The sequence below is a fragment of the Oncorhynchus mykiss genome, chromosome 14, assembly GCF_013265735.2.
Source record: "Oncorhynchus mykiss isolate Arlee chromosome 14, USDA_OmykA_1.1, whole genome shotgun sequence".
Taxonomy (NCBI): domain Eukaryota; kingdom Metazoa; phylum Chordata; class Actinopteri; order Salmoniformes; family Salmonidae; genus Oncorhynchus; species Oncorhynchus mykiss.
Genome location: NC_048578.1, coordinates 31395772 through 31418352, shown reverse-complemented (window position 1 = coordinate 31418352; position 22581 = coordinate 31395772). Strand labels below are relative to the sequence as shown.

Genomic DNA, 22581 nt, shown 5'->3' with positions numbered 1-22581 from the left:
AGTCAAGTAGGCCTGCTAGTGATAGTGGTGGAGCCACACCTCCACACATGGAGATGTATCCACTCAGTCAAGTAGGCCTACTAGTGATAGGGGTGAAGTCAGCACCTCCACACGTAGAGATGTATCCACTCAGTCAAGTAGGCCTACTAGTGATAGTGGTGGAGTCAGCACCTCCACACGTAGAGATGTATCCACTCAGTCAAGTAGGCCTACTAGTGATAGTGGTGGAGCCAGCATCTCCACACATGTATCCACTCAGTCAAGTAGCCCTGCTAGTGATAGTGGTGGAACCAGCACCTCCACACATGGAGATGTATCCACTCAGTCAAGTAGGCCTACTAGTGATAGTGGTGGAGCCAGTATCCACTCAGTCAAGTAGGCCTACTCCGCGACCCACAGCAACAGTCTTCTATGGACCAGTTTATGCCAAAGTCCATGACTGTAGTAAAACAAGGCCAAATTGATATTACATTGGCTAAAATGATTGCCACCGATTTCCAGTCATTTTTGATCATGGAGGACAGAGGTTTTAGAAATTATAGCAATAGTCTAAATCCAATGTACACAATTCCAAGCAGGAAAACCCTTTTAAAATCACTTATTCCACAACTGTTCGAGAGCACACAGGCTTCAGTGCGGGAAAGAGTCCAAAAAGCTACTGCAGTTTGCCTTACTGCTGACTGCTGGACATCAAGGGTAACCACTTCTTACAGGTCGGTTACATGTCACTTAATTTCACTGCTTTGAGTTCTGCGACAGACACACCTCAGAGAACTTGGCAGAGGAACGGTTGAGAGTGGCCAGAGAATGGCAAGTAGGTTGACAAATGGTCTGTTGTCTTAGCAACAATGCAGCTAACATAACCAAAGCCATGAACATGTTTAAATGGACCCATCATCCATGTCTTGCCCACACAATCAACCTGATTGTAAGAGATGCTCTGAAGGTGATGAAGCCCACTGTGGACAAAGTGAGGGCAGCTGTGGAATGCTTCCACAGGAGCACAGTAGGTGCTGAAAAACTAAAGTCTACACAACGCCAGATGGGGATGCCTGAGCTGAGGCCTAAACAAGACTGCACTACAAGGTGGAATCAACATTTTATATGTTGAAGCGAGCAGTTTCTTGAGTCAAAGGATGCTATCATCTCTCCCCTGGCCATTGTCAATGCACCTGTTGATGCTCTGACCCAAGAGGAATGGGAGGTGGTGGAGGAGGTGTGCAGAGTCCTGGAACCCTTTGAGCAGGTCACTGTTGAGATCAGTGGAGAGAGGTACAGTAAGCAGTTATTACTACATCATTATTTAATCCAGTATTATATATGTATATGAGCAGTAGATGAGAATGTAGTATCAGCAGACAAAACATGAACCTGAACTAATAAGTTACTGTTCTCTCTTTTCAGCTATGTGACAGCCTCAAAAATGATACTCCTGTGTACGGGTCTGCAGCCAATCACAGCCAGCCGCCAGAGAGAAACAAACGTAACCACAGGACATGTGACAGAGTTGGACACCCTATGTTCATCAATGGACAGAAAGTTCCACAGAATGGAATATAATCACGTGCTATCAGAAACTGCTGCACTTGACCACAGATTTAAGAAGTTAGCCTTCAGTGATGCCAGAGAGATTGATGAGGCTCTTCAAAGAATAACCTCAGCAGCAGGGAGGGACAGCCCCAGCAGTCAGCTGGCTCAGGCACCAGGGCAGCAGGAAGAAGAGGGAGCAGATGGAGCAGAAGCACCAGCAGTAGTGCCACAAACGTCTGCTGTTTGGATGCTGTTTGACAAGAGAGCAACTGGGGATGCAACGCGAAGGAATCCCTAATGAGGGTCCGATCCTATTTGGAGGAGCCCCTCCTACAAAGATCTGCAGATCCTCTGAGCTGGTGGAAGAACAAGTCCTCTGACTACCCACGGATTACTAAAGTCATGACAGGGAGACTCTGCATAGTGGCCACATCCGTTCCCTCTGAGAGGGTCTTCTCGAAAACGGGACAAATAATTACTGAGAGAAGAAACCGCATCAGCCCCTTGAAAGTGAGGCAGCTTGCATTTCTGAATGCAAATCTCTCATAAAAGCAAAATATGGTCAGCATTTCTGTGTGCTGCTAGTTATAACATGGCAATAAAGAAGAGAGAGAAAAGAGGGACCAGTTTAATGTTTTAAATGGGATGCTGCAGCTTTGCACATTGTTATTTATTTTTCTTTGATATGGTGCAATATACTATTATTATGTTGTTCAGATTGTATTCGCTTTGAATGGTTACATTTATACAGTGCCTTGCGAAAGTATTCGGCCCCCTTGAACTTTGCGACCTTTTGCCACATTTCAGGCTTCAAACATAAAGATATAAAACTGTATTTTTTTGTGAAGAATCAACAACAAGTGGGACACAATCATGAAGTGGAACGACATTTATTGTATATTTCAAACTTTTTTAACAAACAAAATTGGGCGTGCAAAATTATTCAGCCCCTTTACTTTCAGTGCAGCAAACTCTCTCCAGAAGTTCAGTGAGGATCTCTGAATGATCCAATGTTGACCTAAATGACTAATGATGATAAATACAATCCACCTGTTTGCAATCAAGTCTTCGTATAAATGCACCTGCACTGTGATAGTCTCAGAGGTCCGTTAAAAGCGCAGAGCATCATGAAGAACAAGGAACACACAAGGCAGGTCCGAGATACCGTTGTGAAGAAGTTTAAAGCCGGATTTGGATACAAAAAGATTTCCCAAGCTTTAAACATCCCAAGGAGCACTGTGCAAGCGATAATATTGAAATGGAAGGAGTATCAGACCACTGCAAATCTACCAAGACCTGGCCGTCCCTCTAAACTTTCAGCTCATACAAGGAGAAGACCTAGATCAGAGATGCAGCCAAGAGGCCCATGATCACTCTGGATGAACTGCAGAGATCTACAGCTGAGGTGGGAGACTGTGCATAGGACAACAATCAGTCATATATTGCACAAATCTGGCCTTTATGGAAGAGTGGCAAGAAGAAAGCCATTTCTTAAAGATATCCATAAAAAGTGTCGTTTAAAGTTTGCCACAAGCCATCTGGGAGACACACCAAACATGTGGAAGAAGGTGCTCTGGTCAGATGAAACCAAAATTGAACTTTTTGGCAACAATGCAAAACGTTATGTTTGGCGTAAAAGCAACACAGCTCAACACCCTGAACACACCATCCCCACTGTCAAACATGGTGGTGGCAGCATCATGGTTTGGGCCTGCTTTTCTTCAGCAGGGACAGGGAAGATGGTTAAAATTGATGGGAAGATGGATGGAGCCAAATACAGGACCATTCTGGAAGAAAACCTGATGGAGTCTGCAAAAGACCTGAGACTGGGACGGAGATTTGTCTTCCAACAAGACAATGATCCAAAACATAAAGCAAAATCTACAATGGAATGGTTCAAAAATAAACATATCCAGGTGTTAGAATGGCCAAGTCAAAGTCCAGACCTGAATCCAATCGAGAATCTGTGGAAAGAACTGAAAACTGCTGTTCACAAATGCTCTCCATCCAACCTCACTGAGCTCGAGCTGTTTTGCAAGGAGGAATGGGAAAAAAATTCAGTCTCTCGATGTGCAAAACTGATAGAGACATACCCCAAGCGACTTACAGCTGTAATCGCAGCAAAAGGTGGCGCTACAAAGTATTAACTTAAGGGGGCTGAATAATTTTGCACGCCCAATTTTTCAGTTTTTGATTTGTTAAAAAAGTTTGAAATATCCAATAAATGTCATTCCACTTCATGATTGTGTCCCACTTGTTGTTGATTCTTCACAAAAAAATACAGTTTTATATCTTTATGTTTGAAGCCTGAAATGTGGCAAAAGGTCGCAAGGTTCAAGGGGGCCGAATACTTTCGCAAGGCACTCTATGTACTTTGTACAGTCGTGGCCAAAAGTTTGGAGAATGACACAAATATTCATTTCCACAAAGTTTGCTGCTTCAGTGTCTTTCGATATTGTTGTCAGATGTTACTATGGAATGCTGAAGTATAATTACAAGCATTTCATAAGTGTCAAAGGATTTTATTGACAATTACATGATGTTGACAATTACATGATGTTAATGCATCAATATTTGCAGTGTTGAACCTTCTTTTTCAAGACCTCTGCAATCTGCCCTGGCATGCTGTCAATTATCTTCTGGGCCACATCCTGACTGATGGCAGCCCATTCTTGCATAATCAATCCTTGGAGTTTGTCAGAATTTGTGGGTTTTTGTTTGTCCACCCACCTCTTGAGGATTGACCACAAGTTCTCAATGGGATAAAGGTCTGGGGAGTTTCCTGGCCATGGACCCAAAATATCGATGTTTTGTTCCCCGAGCCACTTAGTTATCCCTTTTGCCTTATGGCAAGGTGCTCCATCATGCTGGAAAAGGCATTGTTCGTCACCAAACTGTTCCTGGATGGTTGGGAGAAGTTGCTCTCGGAGGATGTGTTGGTGCCGTTCTTTATTCATGGCTGTGTTCTTAGGCAAAATTGTGAGTGAGTCCACTCCCTTGGCTGAGAAGCAACCCCACACATGAATGGTCTCAGGATGCTTTACTGTTGGCATGACACAGGACTGATGGTAGCACTCACCTTATCTTCTCCTGACAAGCTTTTTTCCGGATGCCCGGAACAATCGGAAAGGGGATTCATCAGAGAAAATGACTTTACCCCAGTCCTCAGCAGTCCAATCCCTGTACATTTTGCAGAATATCAGTCTGTCCCTGATGCTTTTCCTGGAGAGAAGTGGCTTCTTTGCTGCTCTTCTTGACACCAGGCCATCCTCCAAAAGTCTTCGCCTCACAGTGCGTGCAAATGGACTCACACCTGCCTGCTGCCATTCCTGAGCAAGCTCTCTACTGGTGGTGCCCCGAACCCGCAGCTGAATCAACTTTAGGAGACGGTCCTAGTGCTTGCTGGACTTTCTTGGGCGCCCTGAAGCGTTCTTCACACAACAATTGAACCGCTCTCCTTGAAGTTCTTGATGATCCGATAAAATGGTTTATTTAGGTGCAATCTTACTGGCAGCAATATCCTTGCCTGTGAAGCCCTTTTTGTGCAAAGCAATGATGACGGCACGTGTTTCCTTGCAGGTAACCATGATTGACAGAGGAAGAACAATGATTCCAAGCACCACCTTCCTTTTGAAGCTTCCAGTCTGTTATTCAAACTCAGTCAGCATGACAGAGTGATATCCAGCCTTGTCCTCGTCAACACTCACACGTGTTAACGGGAGAATCACTGACATGATGTCAGGTGGCCCTTTTGTGGCATCGCTGAAATGCAGTGTAAATGTTTTTGGGGGATTCAGTTTATTTGCATGGCAAAGAGGGAATTTGCAATTCATAACATTCTGGAGTATGTGAAAATGGCCATCATACAAACTGAGGCAGCAGACTTTGTGAAAATTCATATTTGTGTCATTCTCAAAACTTTTGTCCACGACTGTACATTAAAAGGTTTACTTTAAATGCAAATGCTTAATAGCATTCTTTTTCATTACAAACCAATGCATTTTTAAATACATTGTGGTTAAGTTAGAGTATGATTTCATTTAATAATTTAATTACAATTGTTTTAACACCCATCATAGTCAAACTATTGCAAACTGTTTGACTTGAAAAAATACAAAACATTGTTTTTAAAGAGCTGTCGGGAGCCAAAAGAGCCAGCTCACTGGAAAAAGCCAGAATGCCCATCACTAACGGAGAATCCATGCATCAGGCGCGACTATCACTCTCTCGCTGCAGTGTTCTCGCGCCAAAAATGACATCAGGTCGCTCCACGATGCACATAGCAACCGTCTACCTGCTTCTCTACCGATAACATTTTCGACAAGTCGCACGACGAAATGGAAGGACAGAAAAGGAAAGATGGAGCAGAGAGGGAGAGAATAAATAGGTTAAAAGCCCTTGCCACAGACGCAGCTAAATGCTGCAAAATAAGCGACATGTTCACCAGTAAGGGACCAGGTCAGTCAAAAACACACACTGACACACAAACACGACACCCAGCATGGCTAGCTACAGTACATACACCTTAACCAAATACATTTAAACTCAGGAATTCACAATCCTGACATTTAATCCTTGTAAAAATTCCCTTTTAGGTCAGTTAGGATCACCACTTATTTTAAGAATGTGAAATGTCAGAAAAATAGTAGAGAGAAAGATTTATTGCAGCTTTTGTTTCTTTCATCACATTCCCAGTGGGTCAGAAGTTTACATACACTCAATTAGTATTTGGTAGCATTGCCTTTACATTGTTTAACTTGGGTCAAACATTTTGGGTAGCCTTCCACAAGCTACCCACAATAAGTTGGGTGAATTTTGGCCCCTTCCTCCTGACAGAGCTGATGTAACTGAGTCAGGTTTGTAGGCCTCCTTGCTAGCACACGCTTTTTCAGTTCTGCCCACACATTTTCTATAGGATTGAGGTGAGGGCTTTGTGATGGCCACTCCAAATAGTTTGTTGTCCTTAAGCCATTTTGCCAAACTTTGAAAGTATGCTTGGGGTCATTGTCCATTTGGAAGACCCATTTACAACCAAGCTTTTACTTCCTGACTGTTGTCTTGAGATGTTGCTTCAATATATCCACATAATTTTCCTTTCTCATGATGCCATCTAATTTGTGAAGTGCACCAGTCCCTCCTGCAGCAAAGCACCGCCACAACATGATGCTGCCACCCCCGAGGTTCACGGTTGGGATGGTGTTCTTCAGCTTGCAAGCATCCCCCTTTTTCCTCCAAACATAACGATGGTCATTATGGCCAAACAGTTCTATTTTTGTTTCATCAGACTAGAGGACATTTCTCCAAAAAGTATGATCTGTGTCCCTATGTGCAGTTGCAAACCATAGTCTAGCTTTTTTATGTGTAACGGCTCTCGTCGAAAGGAGTGGACCAAAGGATGGATGGATGTTGTTGGAAAGTGTTCATGATATTTATTTTCAAAAACACTCAAAGAAAATAATAAAAGTGAAAACGAAAGCGAACAGTTCTGTCAGGTACAGACACTAAACAGAAAACAAGATCCCACAAAACCCAAAAGGAAAATGACAACTTATATGTGATCCTCAATCAGAGACAACGATAGACAGCTGCCTCTGATTGGGAACCACACACGGCCAAACACAAAGATATAGAAAACAAAGACTTTCCCACCCGAGTCACACCCTGACCTAACCAAACATAGAGAATAAAAAGGATCTCTAAGGTCAGGGCGTGACATTATGGCGGTATTGGAGCAGTGGCTTCTTCCATGCTGAGCGGTCTTTCAGGTTATGTCAATATAGGACTAGTTTTTTTCTGGATATAGATAGTTTTGTACCTGTTTCCTCCAGCATCTTCACAAGGTCCTTAGCTGTTGTCCTAGGATTGATTTGCACTTTTCGCACCAAAGTACGTTCATCTCTAGGTGACAGAACGCGTCTCCTTCCTGAGCGGTATGATGGCTGTGTGGTCCCATGGTGTTTCTACTTGCGTACTATTGTTTGTACAAATGAGCGTGGTACCTTCAGGCGTTTGGAAATTGCTCCCAAGGATCAACCAGACTTGTGGAGGTCTACAATTTTTGGGGGGAGAACTTGGCTGATTTCTTTTGATTTTCCCATGATGTCAAGGAAAGAGGCACTGAGTTTTAAGGTAGGTCTTGTAATACATCCACAGGTACACCTCCAATTGACTGAAATTATGTCAATTAGCCTATCAGAAGCTTCTAAAGCCATGAAATAATTTTCTGGAATTTTCAAGCTGTTTAAAGGCACAGTCAACTTAGTGTATGTAAACTTCTGCCCCACTGGAATTGTGATACAGTGAATTCTAAGTGAAATAATCTGTCTCTAAACGATTGTTGGAAAAATGACTTGTGTCATGCACAAAGTAGATATCCTAACAGACTTGTCAAAACTATATTTTGTTAACAAGAAATTTGTAGAGTGGTTGAAAAACGAGTTTTAATGACTCCAACCTAAGTGCAAGTTAACTTCCAACTTCAACTGTAAGTAGCCTAGCTAATAACAGCGACACAACGGCCGGTAGGCTAAACAGTTTGCACGTCTTACATATTCGTGGAGGAATTATATCATAGCAATGAATGCCACATAGTGATCATAATATGGCATTGAAGGCAATCTGTTTCATATAGTAAAAAATAGTAAACCTAGACTATGGACTTGCCAGCTTTCGGTCATGACTCATGCCACATAAATTAAAGCTAGGGAAAGTGCACATACACTGTACAGTAAAATAGGCTAAAAGTAATACACAAGTAATACAAGTTTAGGTTATTTACAATGTTAATCTCATTCTGCAGAGCAACCAGATGTGCGCACACACACAGAGACAGGGAGAGACAGAGAGAGAGAGAGAGAATCGAGAGAGAGAGAGAGAGAGACATCGAGAGAGAGAATCGAGAGCGAGAGAGAGACATCGAGAGAGAGAGAGAATCGATAGAGAGAGAGAGACATCGAGAGAGAGAGAATCGAGAGCGAGAGAGAGACATCGAGAGAGAGAATCGAGAGAGAGAGAATCGAGAGAGAGAGAGAATCGAGAGAGAGAGAGACATCAAGAGAGAGAGAGAATCGAGAGAGAGAGAGACATCAAGAGAGAGAGAGAATCGAGAGAGAGAGAGACATCGAGAGAGAGAGAGAATCGAGAGAGAGAGAGACATCAAGAGAGAGAGAGAATCGAGAGAGAGAGAGAGACATCGAGAGAGAGAGAGAATCGAGAGCGAGAGAGAGACATCGAGAGAGAGAATCGAGAGAGAGAGAATCGAGAGAGAGAGAGAATCGAGAGAGAGAATCGAGAGAGAGAGAATCGAGAGAGAGAGAGAATCGAGAGAGAGAGAGACATCAAGAGAGAGAATCGAGAGAGAAACATTTAGAGAGAGAATCGAGAGAGAGAGAGAGAGAGAATCGAGAGAGAGAGAGAGAGAGAGAGAATCGAGAGAGAGAGAGAGAGAGAGAGAGAGACATCGAGAGAGAGAATCGAGAGCGAGAGAGAATCGAGAGAGAGAGAGAATCGAGAGAGAGAGAGACATCAAGAGAGAGAATCGAGAGAGAGAGATAGAGAGAGAGAGAGAGAGAGAGACATCGCGAGAGAGAGAGAGAGGGGGGTTCAGAGCCAGTACAGGGAAAATTGAAAGGGACAGTGAAATCACAGAAAATCCATGTTATTATTTTGCCCGTCCTCAGTCCAAGGATTTTGACTTATTTTTTCAGTACCACCCAAAACAAACCGCTCAAAGTGTCATTCCCAATGTATTCCACTCCAAAGATGGCACAAACAGAAAATGGCTGACATACAAATAAGTAACTCCCTCCTTGCTCTGCTCAGTACGTCTTGCATTCGCAAAACCTTCAGCCAGTGATAGTGCATTTGTCAAAGGAGGCATGCAGGCCTGGAAACATGCCCATCAGAGAGTACAGGAACATGAGAGAAGCAAGACCCATAGAGAAAATGCAGAAGCCTTTTTCCTCAGGGCCAACAAAGCAGACATCCGTACCCTTCTGAGTGATAACCAAATGTCAGTTCAACGAGACCAGGTCAAAAAGAGGAGGCAGGTCATGGAACGTGTGATTGATGTAGTTAAAGTTATTGGTAAATGTGGACTTAGCAGCAGAGGACACAGACACAAAGCTGCATATAACTTGGATAACATGGCCGTCTGTAACGGATTTCCTCCTCTTCGTCTGAGGAGGAGTAAGGATCGGACCACAGCGCAGCGTGGTAAGTGTTCATGATGATTTTAATTAAAGAAAGCACTGAACACTGAATCAAAACAATAAACGATGACGTGAATTTACAAAACCGAAACAGTACCGTGTGGCCTAAACACTCACACGGAAACAAACACCCACAAACCAAAGGTAAAAACCAGGCTACCTAAGTATGATTCTCAATCAGGGACAACAATTGACAGCTGCCTCTGATTGAGAACCATACTGGTCCGAACTCAAAAACCAACAGAAAGAATGCCCACCCAACTCACGCCCTGACCATACTAAAACAAATAATAAAATAACAGAACTATGGTCAGAACGTGACACCGTCAATCATGGCAAGTTTCTTGAGCTCATATTGTTGCTTAGCAAATATGATGTCTGCCTACAAGAGCATGTTAGTGATTGCATTGAGAAGAGCAAGAAGCAGATGGGGAGAGGGTAAAGGAAGCGGGTCCTTGGTAACTATGATGTCCAAAACAACATCAAATAAAGTCATTGAAGTCATCAGAATGTTGATTCAGCAGACAATTGCTGTTGAAGTGAGAAAGGCAGGGATGTTCTCAATACAACTGGACACAACACAGGATTTAACATCCAAAGACCAGTGTGCAGTAGTTCTGCGATATGTCACTGATGTTGTCCACGAGAGACTCATTGCGGTCATTGACTGGACAGTACTTTGTGGACCTTGTGAAACAGACCCTTGAGAAGATGGACATAGATATCAAACAGTGTGTTGGTAAGGCAACAGACTGAGCAGCTAACATGCAGGGACATTACAGGGGCTTCTCTGCATTTCTCACAGGAGAGTCTCCTAACCAAGTACCCATATGGTGTTACTCACATGTCCTCAACCTTGTGCTAACTGACACCACTAGGTGTGTTGTGGCAAGTCAATCCCTTTTCTCACCACTGAATGACATTGCAGTGTTCGTTCGAGATTCCTACAAGCGCATGAAGCTATGGGAGGAAACCAGTGAAGACAGGAGACACAGACGGCTTGATGTAATTGGTGAAACATGCTGGTGGGCCAAAGACAATGCCTAAAGGAAAGTATTTGGAAGCTTTGCAAAGCCTGACCAGATGTGGTCATCACTATGGAAAGAACTGAAAAGGATGTGACCATAAAACCTGCCATCCGAAGCAGGGCCCAAGGGTACAAGGATGTTCTCCTAAAGTATGAAACCATAATTACAGCTGAGGTTTTTCTCAGGATTTTTGAGCAGACGTCCCCTCTCTCTAAATACTTGCAAACAAGTGGCATGGATATCGTAACAGCACAGCACTTGGTGGCGGGAACAGAGGATAACCTGAGAAGTGTGCCCGAGACTTTGAGGGTGTGAAGAGGGCAGCAGACGACTTTGTTGGGTGGGCCATTGTCATTCTGGAGGAGCAGCAGAACTGTGATGCCGAAGCTCAGACTGCTCTCCCAGAGAAGAAGAACAAAAAGAGAAGAGAAAACCAGGTGAGTTGGCAGAAGCCCGTTGCTAATGCAGACATGGATTACAAAATCAAGACCCACAATGTGGTACTGGTCACTGTTGTTGAATGTATTCACTGACGTTACGCAGCAGATGCAGTGCTGTGTGCAGTGCTGTGTCCTGCATGAATCCTGAAGCATTTTCCTGAGATCAGAGAAAAGGGCCTTCCAAAGACAGCCATGAAGGAGCTCAGCAAATGCTTACTGGAATTTGATGAACATGCCACTGTTGAGGCATTGCAGGCTGAACTGATCATCCTTGCACAACAGTGGGAAAGCCTGAAACGGTCACCATTGGAGGAGTACAACACCGGGGCCGCCAGTGATGAAACAGCGGAAGGCTTTGAGGATCCTGGTGAAAGTGTGGAGTTGGTGAGCAGAAGTTGCTCTACATGTAAAAACTGCCCAATATGCTGCTATCTTCTCCTGTCTCAGTACAATCTGCTCACGGATGCATTGGTTTGGGCTACAAGTTCCTCCTCACCCTATCCATCACTCTGGTGGCTTCTGAGAGGACCTTCTCCACCCTGAAATTCATGACGAACCGCCTAACCGCCTCATGACGAACCGCCACCTCCCTCACTCAAGAGAACCTTGAAGCGTTCCTTTTGATGGCAACAGAGGAGGAGATTATTATGGGACATGACAAAGATGACATCATTGACAAGATGGCAGAGAGCAGTGAGTTACTGCGCCACCTACTGGTTTACTAGTGGTAATTACTTCCGGGTTACTCTGAAGTAGCTATGCTATGACTCTTCCTTAACAGGCTGACAAGGGTGAAAGAAAATTTGCTGTGCATTAAAGCTTTTGTACAGAGGCATGTTTTTGGGACTTTTGTATTATACTTGCAGTTATGTAGCCAATGTTCAATTTCAGTGTTTAGATGTGTTTATTTTTGTGCTGTTTGCTTTATGGACACCAGTGAGTGAACATTGTAATCTACATTTTTTTTGTAGAGGAGTGCTTTTTGACTTTTGTATTATAATTTCTGACATTGTTGTAGCTTATGTTCAAGTTCAGTGAATGTGTGAAGTTTTTTTGATACTTTTGATATGCTTGATGCATGAATATAAAGATCCCAAATGTTTGTATTTTGTAATGTGGATAACCTTCTTCCCAAATTAACATAGTGGCCAAATGTATAACTAGTTTGGTACCCGTTAGATCAACAAATAGGGTAGCCTACAAAATTAGCGGTCTGGTGGTTAGCGTGAAGAAGGTGGCCTGGGATGGAGTCAAATTCCCGGCCTAAGTTATTGTTTCAGTCCACCCTTGATGTGTGTGTTTTGGGGACCTTTAACCGAATGTGACTGGCAAAACATCCCGTAACATTTTAACATGGAAGTAGCTGTTCTATCATTCAGCCTACAGTAGCAGCCAATGTGTGGTGTTCAATGTAGGCCTACATTCCATGAGACTTTTGAAAAAAACATACAGGGTTTGACATGAACCTGTTTATCCACTTGTCCTTCAGACAAGGAGGTGACTGAAAAGGCTGTTGTGTTGTTTGATGCAAGAAACCACTTTACAAAATAAAATGCATTATTATTCCCATACCATTATTACAGAGAATCAGACAAATGATGCTACCCTCTGCCTATTGGCTACTTAGCTTATTCAAGCCTGTCTCAAAATACAACACTGCCACTTTAAGACAAGAAAAAGCGCTTTACCTGAATCGCTTTTCAAAGACGTCTAGAAATGTACACATTTTGTGCTCTTGCAGGAAGCAATCACTCCTCCATTGCTGACCATAAATGATCTATAACTGGGCTAATAACTCAGTAACTAGCTAAGGATATGAACAAAATGTGGACACGTGGCTACATGCAGCTCTTGCTTTGATCTCAAAACAAGCACATCTACACAAGACCACAGCTGTATACACAGTCCAGTTCAAAGTGAATGGCACAGATCCATATATGGCAATGGAATATAGGCCTACTGCAGCTCTGATTGGTTAGGCCGCACCGGTCTGTGTAGAGTATGGACTGAGTCATGCATCTGTCTGTGTAGAGTATGGACTGAGTCATGTAGGCTGTCTGTGTGGAGTATGGACTGAGTCATGCATCTGTCTGTGTAGAGTATGGACTGAGTCATGTAGGCTGTCTGTGTAGAGTATGGACTGAGTCATGCATCTCTCTGTGTGAGTGTTTGAGTGAGTGAATGTAGGGCTGGCTGGTATAACGCATTTTACCATATACTGTATTTTTCTATATACCAGTATTGATGCACAGACCGGTATGGATTTGACTTTATCTTTTGTCTTTTGTTACCAAGTTGTGGCTAAAATAAATTGTGTTAGCTGCTAATGCTAATCGCTAGCTAGTTAGCGTACTGAGTCAGTACAAATGTAGCTAGCTAATACAGCCTAATACCAGTACTTGTGTAGGCCCAAATCAGCATGTTGTTTGAGAAACAGTATCTTCTAAATCAGAGAGGAATAGACTAAGCATGAATATGTTACTAGATGAAGAGAAAACCCTTAAAGTGGCACTCCAGTCTCCTTTTCACCTCATTTATCACCTGATTTACATATTTCTGCTCAATATGGCAACCAGAGAATGGGGTAGCTACAGCTCAATATGACTACCAGAGAATGTGGTAGCTGCAGCTCAATGTGACTACCAGAGAATGGGGTAGCTGCAGCTCAATATGACTACCAGAGAATGGGGTAGCTGCAGCTCAATATAACTACCAGAGAATGGGGTAGCTGCAGCTCAATATGACTACCAGAGAATGGGGTAGCTGCAGCTCAATATGACTACCAGAGAATGGGGTAGCTGCAGCTCAATATGACTACCAGAGAATGGGGTAGCTGCAGCTCAATATGACTACCAGAGAATGGGCGAGTGGGTGTGGAAAGGAAAGTAGAGGGCGTGTGGAAAGGCGTAGGTGTGTCAAAGCGCTCTGCTATAGGTTAGACGGTTTTGATTGAGCTGTGCGTGTGACTGTCATCCTGATACTAGGTAGATGTTGCCGGACAGTAGTGCTGTCAAGCAGGACGTTCATGCCCTCCCCATTGAGTAGACTGTATGTGCATGTATCAAGGTGACATCTTGATGGTTATCAATATTAGTCATTTCTTGTATAAGCTGCTATCCTACTTGAACAAAAAAAAAAATGGCCATATTAGCGTCCTCCTGAGTATGTTGAACCAATATGGAGTAGATGTTGAATTGACGTCTGTGCCCAGTGGGTACATTCTAACTATATAATTAGAACAATCATTCTATTTCCATGATTACAACAGTTCACGCAATTGTTTTGATCTAAATCCCAAGTCAAATCGCAATTGCAAAATTTGGTTAAAAATAACACCTAGATTTTCTGCCCATATCGTACAGCCCTATGTGCCAGTGTGTAAATGATCTCAAATTAAATAAATTTCTGGTTGAAGTTAAATTGAACAGTGTCATGACGTTGGCCTGGGGGTAGGTTTATGACAGTCATAAATACCTCTTCCCCCTTTTTCCTCTCTCTACCCTACTGATGTTACATTTGCAAAACCCCTTGGTTAACGTAGAGATTCTGGGAACATCAGAAGGTGGGGGGAAATGAACTATATTCTGGTAATACAACCAATTGAACACATGCAGTGGTACTTAATGAATATGATGTCAGTTCGGTTGTCATCTGAGACATTCTAATCAATGATAAGATGACATAAACTCTACAGTGGACAGTCTACACATCAGAGTTATCGGATTCACATGGAATTGTTGTTCAATTTAAATGTTTGAAAATGAAATTATTCGTGATGGGATGAAATGTGATTTTAGCTTCTAAAATGTGAGATTTGGGTTTTCATAAGATAGGGCTCTGCTCAATCAGTGGCCGCCCCTGTGAAGGGACATGGGCTATAAAACTTTTCAAACAAGCCCTCCTCTCCCTTCCTATATAAGACCCTGACGACAATATAACCTCCTGTTCCGAGGACGACGGTCCTATGCCAGCATGGTTCAGATAATAACTACAGAACGAAGCCAACATCAGCGTGAGCTTTGGTTGCGAATGGTATGAACTTTGAACTCTTATTCACTACAGAAGTGATACCTCCTAGCCGTTGAGTTAGCAACAGCAGATGCAAACGAGGGTTAGGAAGGAACAGACAGAGTATCCCGTCTATCACCAATGACGTTACTACAACGTATCCAATTGACAACCAGAGACATTCTTTAAAGGACTCGGTTGAGCAACACGGCCTTCCATCTACCACCAACCTACTGAAGCGCAGCTCAGAGGAAATATTTATTGCATTTTTCTTTTCCAAATGGGCGGTATTTAGAATGCATAAGATACTGTATTTACGATAGTACAGCTTCTTCCCTTTGTTCCTCAGTCTTCCCACTCTTTCACTCAAACCCAGCCCCTTTTCTTTTGTGTAACAAGCTGTCATATCTGTTCCGCCCACTAGGGACGTTTTCCTTTATGACGTAATTTGTAATCAAGTTATAATTTAATTATGTGTATGTGTAATTCTGTGTGATTAGTTAGGTATTTAGTAAAGAAATAATTAAACCCAATTTTGCATTGCTGATTCAACTTGTTAGCCAGGGTTCGTGCAGATAACCAAGAATTTACAACTTTCAGATGAGACTGAATTAAGATGACGATTAATATTGACTGCTATTGATTACTAGGTCTGTAAGAGTTTATTCGGAAGATAACAGATCTATAAATATTATTTTGTGGTGCCCCGACTCTCTAGTTAATTACCTTTACATGATTAGCTCAATCAGGTAATATTAATTACGGAGAAATTATTTTATAGACTAGCATGTCATATCACTTAATCCGGCATAGCCAAAGACACGACAACAGTATAAAACAATAAGAATGGAGAAAGACCCATTGAAATCACTTAGAATGTATGTGTTGCCACCCAAGGATGAAAAACATTAAATACTGTCATATTGTAAAAAATATTGTGATATGATATTTTGGCCATATCGCCCAGTCCCTTAGGACTGGGCGATATGGCTGGTTGTAATCTCATTAATCAACATCTCAGCCATTGCCCAATTATCCACGCTGAAATTACATCTCTCTCTCTCGCTCACTCCATTGTAGAGCACTGAAGCCCACCCTGAAGTACTGAGATGTTTAATCCCAATGGAATCGGATGTATAAATAAAGCATATTATTTAAAAGCACCAGCTCACAGTCACCTAACACACACAACATAGGAAACCCAATTCCCTCCATAGGGCTCTGGTCAAAAGTAGTGTACTATATAGGGAATAGGGTGTCATTTGGGATGCATACATATACATATACTGATCAAAAATATAAACACAACATGTAACGTGTTGCTCCCATGTTTCATGTGTTAAGATAAAATATCCTGGAATTTTTCCATAAACACAAAAAAGCGTATTTCTTTCAAATGTTGTGAACAAATTTATTTACATTCCTGTTAGTGAGCATTTCACTTTCGCCAAGATAATCTATCCACCTGACAGGTGTGGCATATCAAGAAGCTGAATAAACAGCATGATCATTACACAGGTGCACCTTGTGCTGGGGACAATAAAAGGCCAATGTGTGCAATGTCACACAACACAATGCCACAGATGTCTCAAGCTTTGAGGCATGCAATTGGCATGCGGAATGTCCACTAGAGCTGTTGCCCGAGAATTTAATGTTAATTTCTCTACCATCTACAATGTCATTGTAGAGAATTTGGCAGTACGCCCAATCGGCCTCACAACTGAAGACCACGTATAACCACACTAGGCCAGGACCTCCACATCTGGCTTCTTCACCTGTGGGATCGTCTGAGACCAGCCACCTGGACAGCTGATGAAACTGAGGAGTATTTATGTCTGTAATAAAGCCCTTTTGTGGGGAAAACCCATTCTGATTGGCTGGACCTGGCTCCCAAGTGGCCTCCCAGTCATATGAAATCCATAGATTAAGTCCTAATTTATTTATTTAAATTGACTAATTTCCTTAGATGAACTGTAACAGTTTCCTGCTGCGCATCAGCTTGGCAATGATCACCCGAGCATTCAGCATACTCTGTCCATTCTCCATATTTATTCTATTAGCTGTAATCTACGGAGGTCAGCGGAGGGAAGACGGGACAGGGGAGGGGAGGGAGAGGATGGGAAAAGAACACCAGGAGTTTTGTTCTTCTGCCCTTGCCACTGACATATGGACCCTAGAGGTCAGACAGAGTAGAGGTCAGTCAGTGACACTGACCCCACAACAAAGACCAGACTTCACTGATCAGTTGACATTGGTGGTCACAAAAATGCACACTGTTGTGCTGGTGCTTTGCCAATCACAGTTAGTTAGGTCTAATTTATAATTCTGAATGTCATGAGTCTGCAGTTAAATCATGAACCTGGGATATTAACAATTAATACCTTGTGCCTTTACCAAATGCGGGAGAAATTGATTTCCATAAACGGGCCATGTGATGTGGGTGTAGAGAGAGAGACTCAGTCTAGTGTGAGTGATAAATGTTACCAGAACACATTATTATACTGCCAGTAGCCTCGATAAGGCTCTCTGAAACTATAATTAGGAAAGTGTGTGTGCTTGCAGCCCTAGCATGCTGCTCAGCGCATGCACAGGCACGGCTTTCTCTGTCGCCAGGGAATGTTCAGAGTTCGAGACAAACTGGAGAGATGTTTTATTTCCTTGAGGGAGTTGAGCGAGCCGGGAGCTAGCCTACAGTACACCTAGACCCACCACCGTTCGCCGGTGGCTTTTCCTCTCATTCCACCATAAGGTGGGGTGTTAGAGAGGAAAATACAGCACACATTGGGCCTCTGTTATAGCTTAAATCAGGGGTCTTCAACTTTTTCTTGCCCAGGGACCCCCTCCCAGGCAAAACGGGGACCCAGGGACCACCATCATACGTTAGAAATTGCGGCAGGTATCCTGGGAGGTTAGACCGTTGGACTAGTAACCGAAAGGTTGCAAGATCGAATCCCCGAGCTGGCAGGGGAATCTGTCGTTCTGCCCATGAACAAGGCAGTTAAGCCACTGTTCCTAGGCCGTTATTGAGAATAAGAATTTGTTCTTAACTGACTTGGCCATTTTAAAACGAATAGATTTGGATCGTTTTCATTATTTTGACTTCCCCATTATGTCATTGGAAGAGGAAGTGTAAACTCTAAACATAGCCTATTATCTGGAAAGGTAACTCTAAACACACTTTCGCTAAATGCAGCTGTTTATCTGGTTAAACAAATGTTAGGGTTTCCTGCTGCACTGGTAGCCTATTGCGGGTGCTTTTTCTGAACCTTTTTCAGAAACAATATCAGATACGCCAGTGAGTGTAATGTGCTCAACATTAGGAGTTGAGAAGTAAATTTGACATCATTAGAAAGAAGATATTCTCCTATTTTCAACTGTCCGGTATATAATTCAAAATTAGTTTATGTTGTTGCTAGCGATTTTCATTTAAAAACAAAATTAAATAAAAATGTATTTTTTCCACTTTAGGATTGTTCAAGAAAAATACATGGACCCCCTGCAGTACGCCTGGCTGAATACCACTTGCTTAAAGCTATAATCCTTGGTTATTACATCAATGTTTTGGATTTATAAACAGGGATGGAATTTATGTTTCTTTGGGCACTCGCCAGCTGGGCTAGTAGACTGCAATTTTTACTAGCACGGGTCCTAAATATGTGCCATGTTATATTTGAAACGAGAAAATGTCACTAGCCAGGCTAGCATATTATCTTAATTTACATCCATGCTTAAAAATGAATGATTACCTATATACCCATTAACTCTTGAAGAATATAACTTCTAAATGCCTGGTGAGCATACACCATCAGAACCGAAAATATAGCGTAAGTCTGATTTTCTCCAATATTTGTAAACAAAGTAAACATAAACACTGTATAGACTCGAAACATGGTTAAAACTATCATGTTGATATAATGAATGGTCAGTCCTTACATCCATAGCTCTGTCTATTAATTTGAGAGTGGTTACATTTCTTACAATTCTCCCTCAGCTTTTTACCAAAACAGAGAAGTTGGCTTTGCTATTGTTTTCGATTAAAGGATTCTAGCTTTAAGGAATGTGCCAAATACACAATGCTATCCAGATAATATTGTAATACTGACTTCTGATAGTATTTCTGACACGTAGACTAGGCTTACATTCACCTCCAATCTCAAGACACAACTTTGGGTAAGAAAAATTGCCTAAAGGCCAATGCGCATCATGGGTGCCAACTTGACGTGTCATCATCATTGGAAAAGAGTGAATTTGAATACAGTTTTTTAAGTTCCACTTCTCCACACACACAGCGAATTTGCCAAGCTTGACACTCTATTGAGTTTAAATAGGACACTTACTTGGCATTCTGAGTGCTCCACATTATAGTTTCCAGTAATTTGGCGTCAGAAGGTAACGTCGACCTAAATACGAAGATAAAGATCCAGAGGTAACACTTCAAGCACGCAACCCCAGTCATTCTCACAACCCGGAGATAGAACGAGCGGAGGAGAGAGTCTGACCGGCAGTGCGCGTGGCAGGGGAGCAGCCGCTATCTATCGCTTTCTTCTGTGGCTCGTGTGTTTGTTAGTCGGGTGCATGTGAGGTCGATGTTAGATACATGTCCCTCTGTCCAGTATGTCTTCAGATCCTCGTTTAGACCTGTCTTTGGTTGAACCGTCCGCAAAGCGCGCGTGTCAACAGCCGTTGAATCTTAATTCCGGTTTTGAGAGGTTCAGGGAGGGATGAAAGCCGATGTGATCCGTTGTTGACCTGTAGCTGAGAAACCGGGGAAGTTCCTTCTTCTCGTCTTTGTCCCTGATGTCACACCGAATCGGTTCCTCGTTAGATCAGGTAGCCTATGCCAAGGTCTCTTTGCAGCCTGGGCTATTATTGCGGTCAGAAGGGTAGCCTAACGGCAGATGTCTTTGTCAGATGACTATTATCACCCAGCAAAGCTCTCTCTCTCTACCCGTCGCTGTATTTCATAGAATAGATGACAACACGTGTCCATCATTTAGAACTCCATCAGCAGCACCCCTGACATAACACACTTTAACCGTCTCTTCTCCTCATTCCTCCATTCTCCTCTCTTCCCCAGAGCGGAGAAACTGCGGTGAGTCAATGTAGTAAATATTTCCTTTCCTTTCATCCGCTGCGCTCCCCCTCTCCTCTTCTCTATTCGTCCTAGAACATTTGAGAGGTCCGATTGAGCTGGAGCTGTATTCCTGCACGCACTGCCCAGATGCCTCCATGCAGCAGTAGACCGGTCAGTAGCTATGTCCTCTTTGTCCCTGAGTCTAGAGTTATTTATTGTGCGGTAGGCTAGTAGACGAAGGACGCACAGTTAGAAGAGGTCTAGTCTACCAAGGGCCAGGACTGCTCTCTTCCTCTGTCTCTCGTTCACTGCGTGGAGCCCGACGTCCCCGGGTTTGAGTCTCTCCTCGGGCTAAACAGTTGTACGGTAACCTGACGCCCGGGTGCGAAAGGGACAGCCCACCATGTCAGCCGCCGCAACCAATCAGATAGCTCGGTCCGAACTCCAGCAGCAGTGTGTGTGTTGGTCCGGTCCATTACCCCTGTCCATTGCTCAGATAGACATTTACAACTTTTCACCCTTAATAATTATACTGCGTGTGTGAACATTGAAAAGGAAACTAATGCTAATGCAACACCTACACCTACAGTTATGTTTACATCTTCAGGCTATTTCAAGCATGTTTTATACAAAACGAGTGGTGTGAATTGCTCCCCTGAATCTCATCACAATGTCAGACAATGAACTTCATGGGAACCTATTAAATCAATACATAATAGGGCAGGGTTTCTCAACTGGCAGCTCACTGGCGAATTTGGCCCCTGGGTGATTTTCTTTGCCCCCCCCCCCAAGTTGTCTGAGCAAAAAAAATCCCATCCAAAGTATTCCCACGCATTATAGAGAGAGATACACCCCTTCAAATTAGTGGATTTTGATATTTCAGCCACACGCATTGCTGAGAAGTGTATAAAATTCAGCACGCAAATTCTACATGAACAGATACATGGTGCGACACCCAGACACTGAGGTTCTCTATCACATATTTACACTCAGCAAACACTGAAACAATGACCTCATCACTGCGAGACGTAGCCAAGGCATGAAGTCAGCAGTACCACAGTGAATAAAACCAAAGATATTCTAGTTAATTGCTTTTCCTATTCCTCTCTGATAAGACCTATCCCATCTGTCACTGGCCAGTCTCAGAGACCTGTCATAGAACTCCAGGTTTTTGTCTTACAGGTAACGATGCACTGTGCTGCTTGTTGCATCGGTGCTAGTGATCATATGTATTTGTGCTATATAAGATGTGTTGAAGAAAGTTGTTTCCTAATCATCATTCTCCTCAGGACTGGAGTAGACAGATCACTTCAAGCAATTCAAGAGGTGCAGACAAAAATGGCCTTAACATCAGAAAAAGTAGCCAGAGACACTCGCTTGTTTAGAAACTCTTACTACCTGGTTAAGACAGGCCGTTTAGACAATAACGGCCTTCATCAGGCAGACAATGAGCAGAGCCTCTCGGCATGTGGAGGGTCAAATGGTTAACCCCTCATTATCTAGAGGAGAGAATTATGGGTAGGATGTGGCCTACTTGTGACTCACCCCTTCTAGCTGCAATCAATACCACACACACATTAACAACTGGAGAGGAACGGACACACACACACACACACACACACACACAGTTGTTATCTTGAGGTTATGAGGCTCTGAAATTGTTGTTACAGTGATTCATGAAGCTTTGATTTCACCACAGCCAAAATAAAAGTCAAATAAAACCACTTCCTGTTTAGAATTCTGATTAATGCCGATGTCCTCCTCTCTCACAGCCTCACTTGTAATTTCTACGGGAATTATTCTTCTGATTTCACTGAGTCACCGTTACTATATTATCACCTGCAAAAGTAACCGATTCATAATTGCTGTAGGAAATGAGTCAGACAGCGTCCTCCTCTCTGATCTGATCTCACATCGATGTGTTTTACACAAACTAATGTCCCTCCTTTGATGGCTTCATGGCCTGAATGACTGTTTCCATTCTAGAGGAAGAATCTCTCACTCAGGCTGTCTGCCTGTCGTTAGGTTACTCAGGCTGTCTGCCTGTCGTTAGGTCCCTCAGGCTGTCTGCCTGTCGTTAGGTCCCTCAGGCTGTCTGTCTGTCGTTAGGTCCCTCAGGCTCTCTGCCTGTCGTTAGGTTACTCAGATTTTAGATTGGAGTTAGTAAGTGAGAGAGAGCGAGATTTTTAGGGGGGTGCAACGGGGTTGGAATAAGAGAGGGAGGGGTTTCAGCGGAAGACAGAGGGATGGAGGGCTTTGGGAGGGACAAAAGTGTGTGTGTGTGTGTGTGT

General features: G+C 43.0%; 1 protein-coding gene across 1 annotated transcript in view; it reads right to left on the bottom strand.

Annotated features, from left to right (window-relative positions):
- LOC110489129 (ephrin-B1) overlaps positions 1-20645 on the bottom strand; it is a 135217-nt gene extending 114572 nt beyond the window's left edge. The window contains exon 1 of the mRNA XM_036943311.1: positions 19554-20645. Within this exon, the coding sequence (XP_036799206.1) occupies positions 19554-19672 (119 nt within the window). The 5' untranslated portion in view covers positions 19673-20645. The remainder of the gene's footprint in view (positions 1-19553) is intronic.
- Positions 20646-22581: the final 1936 nt, after the last annotated feature.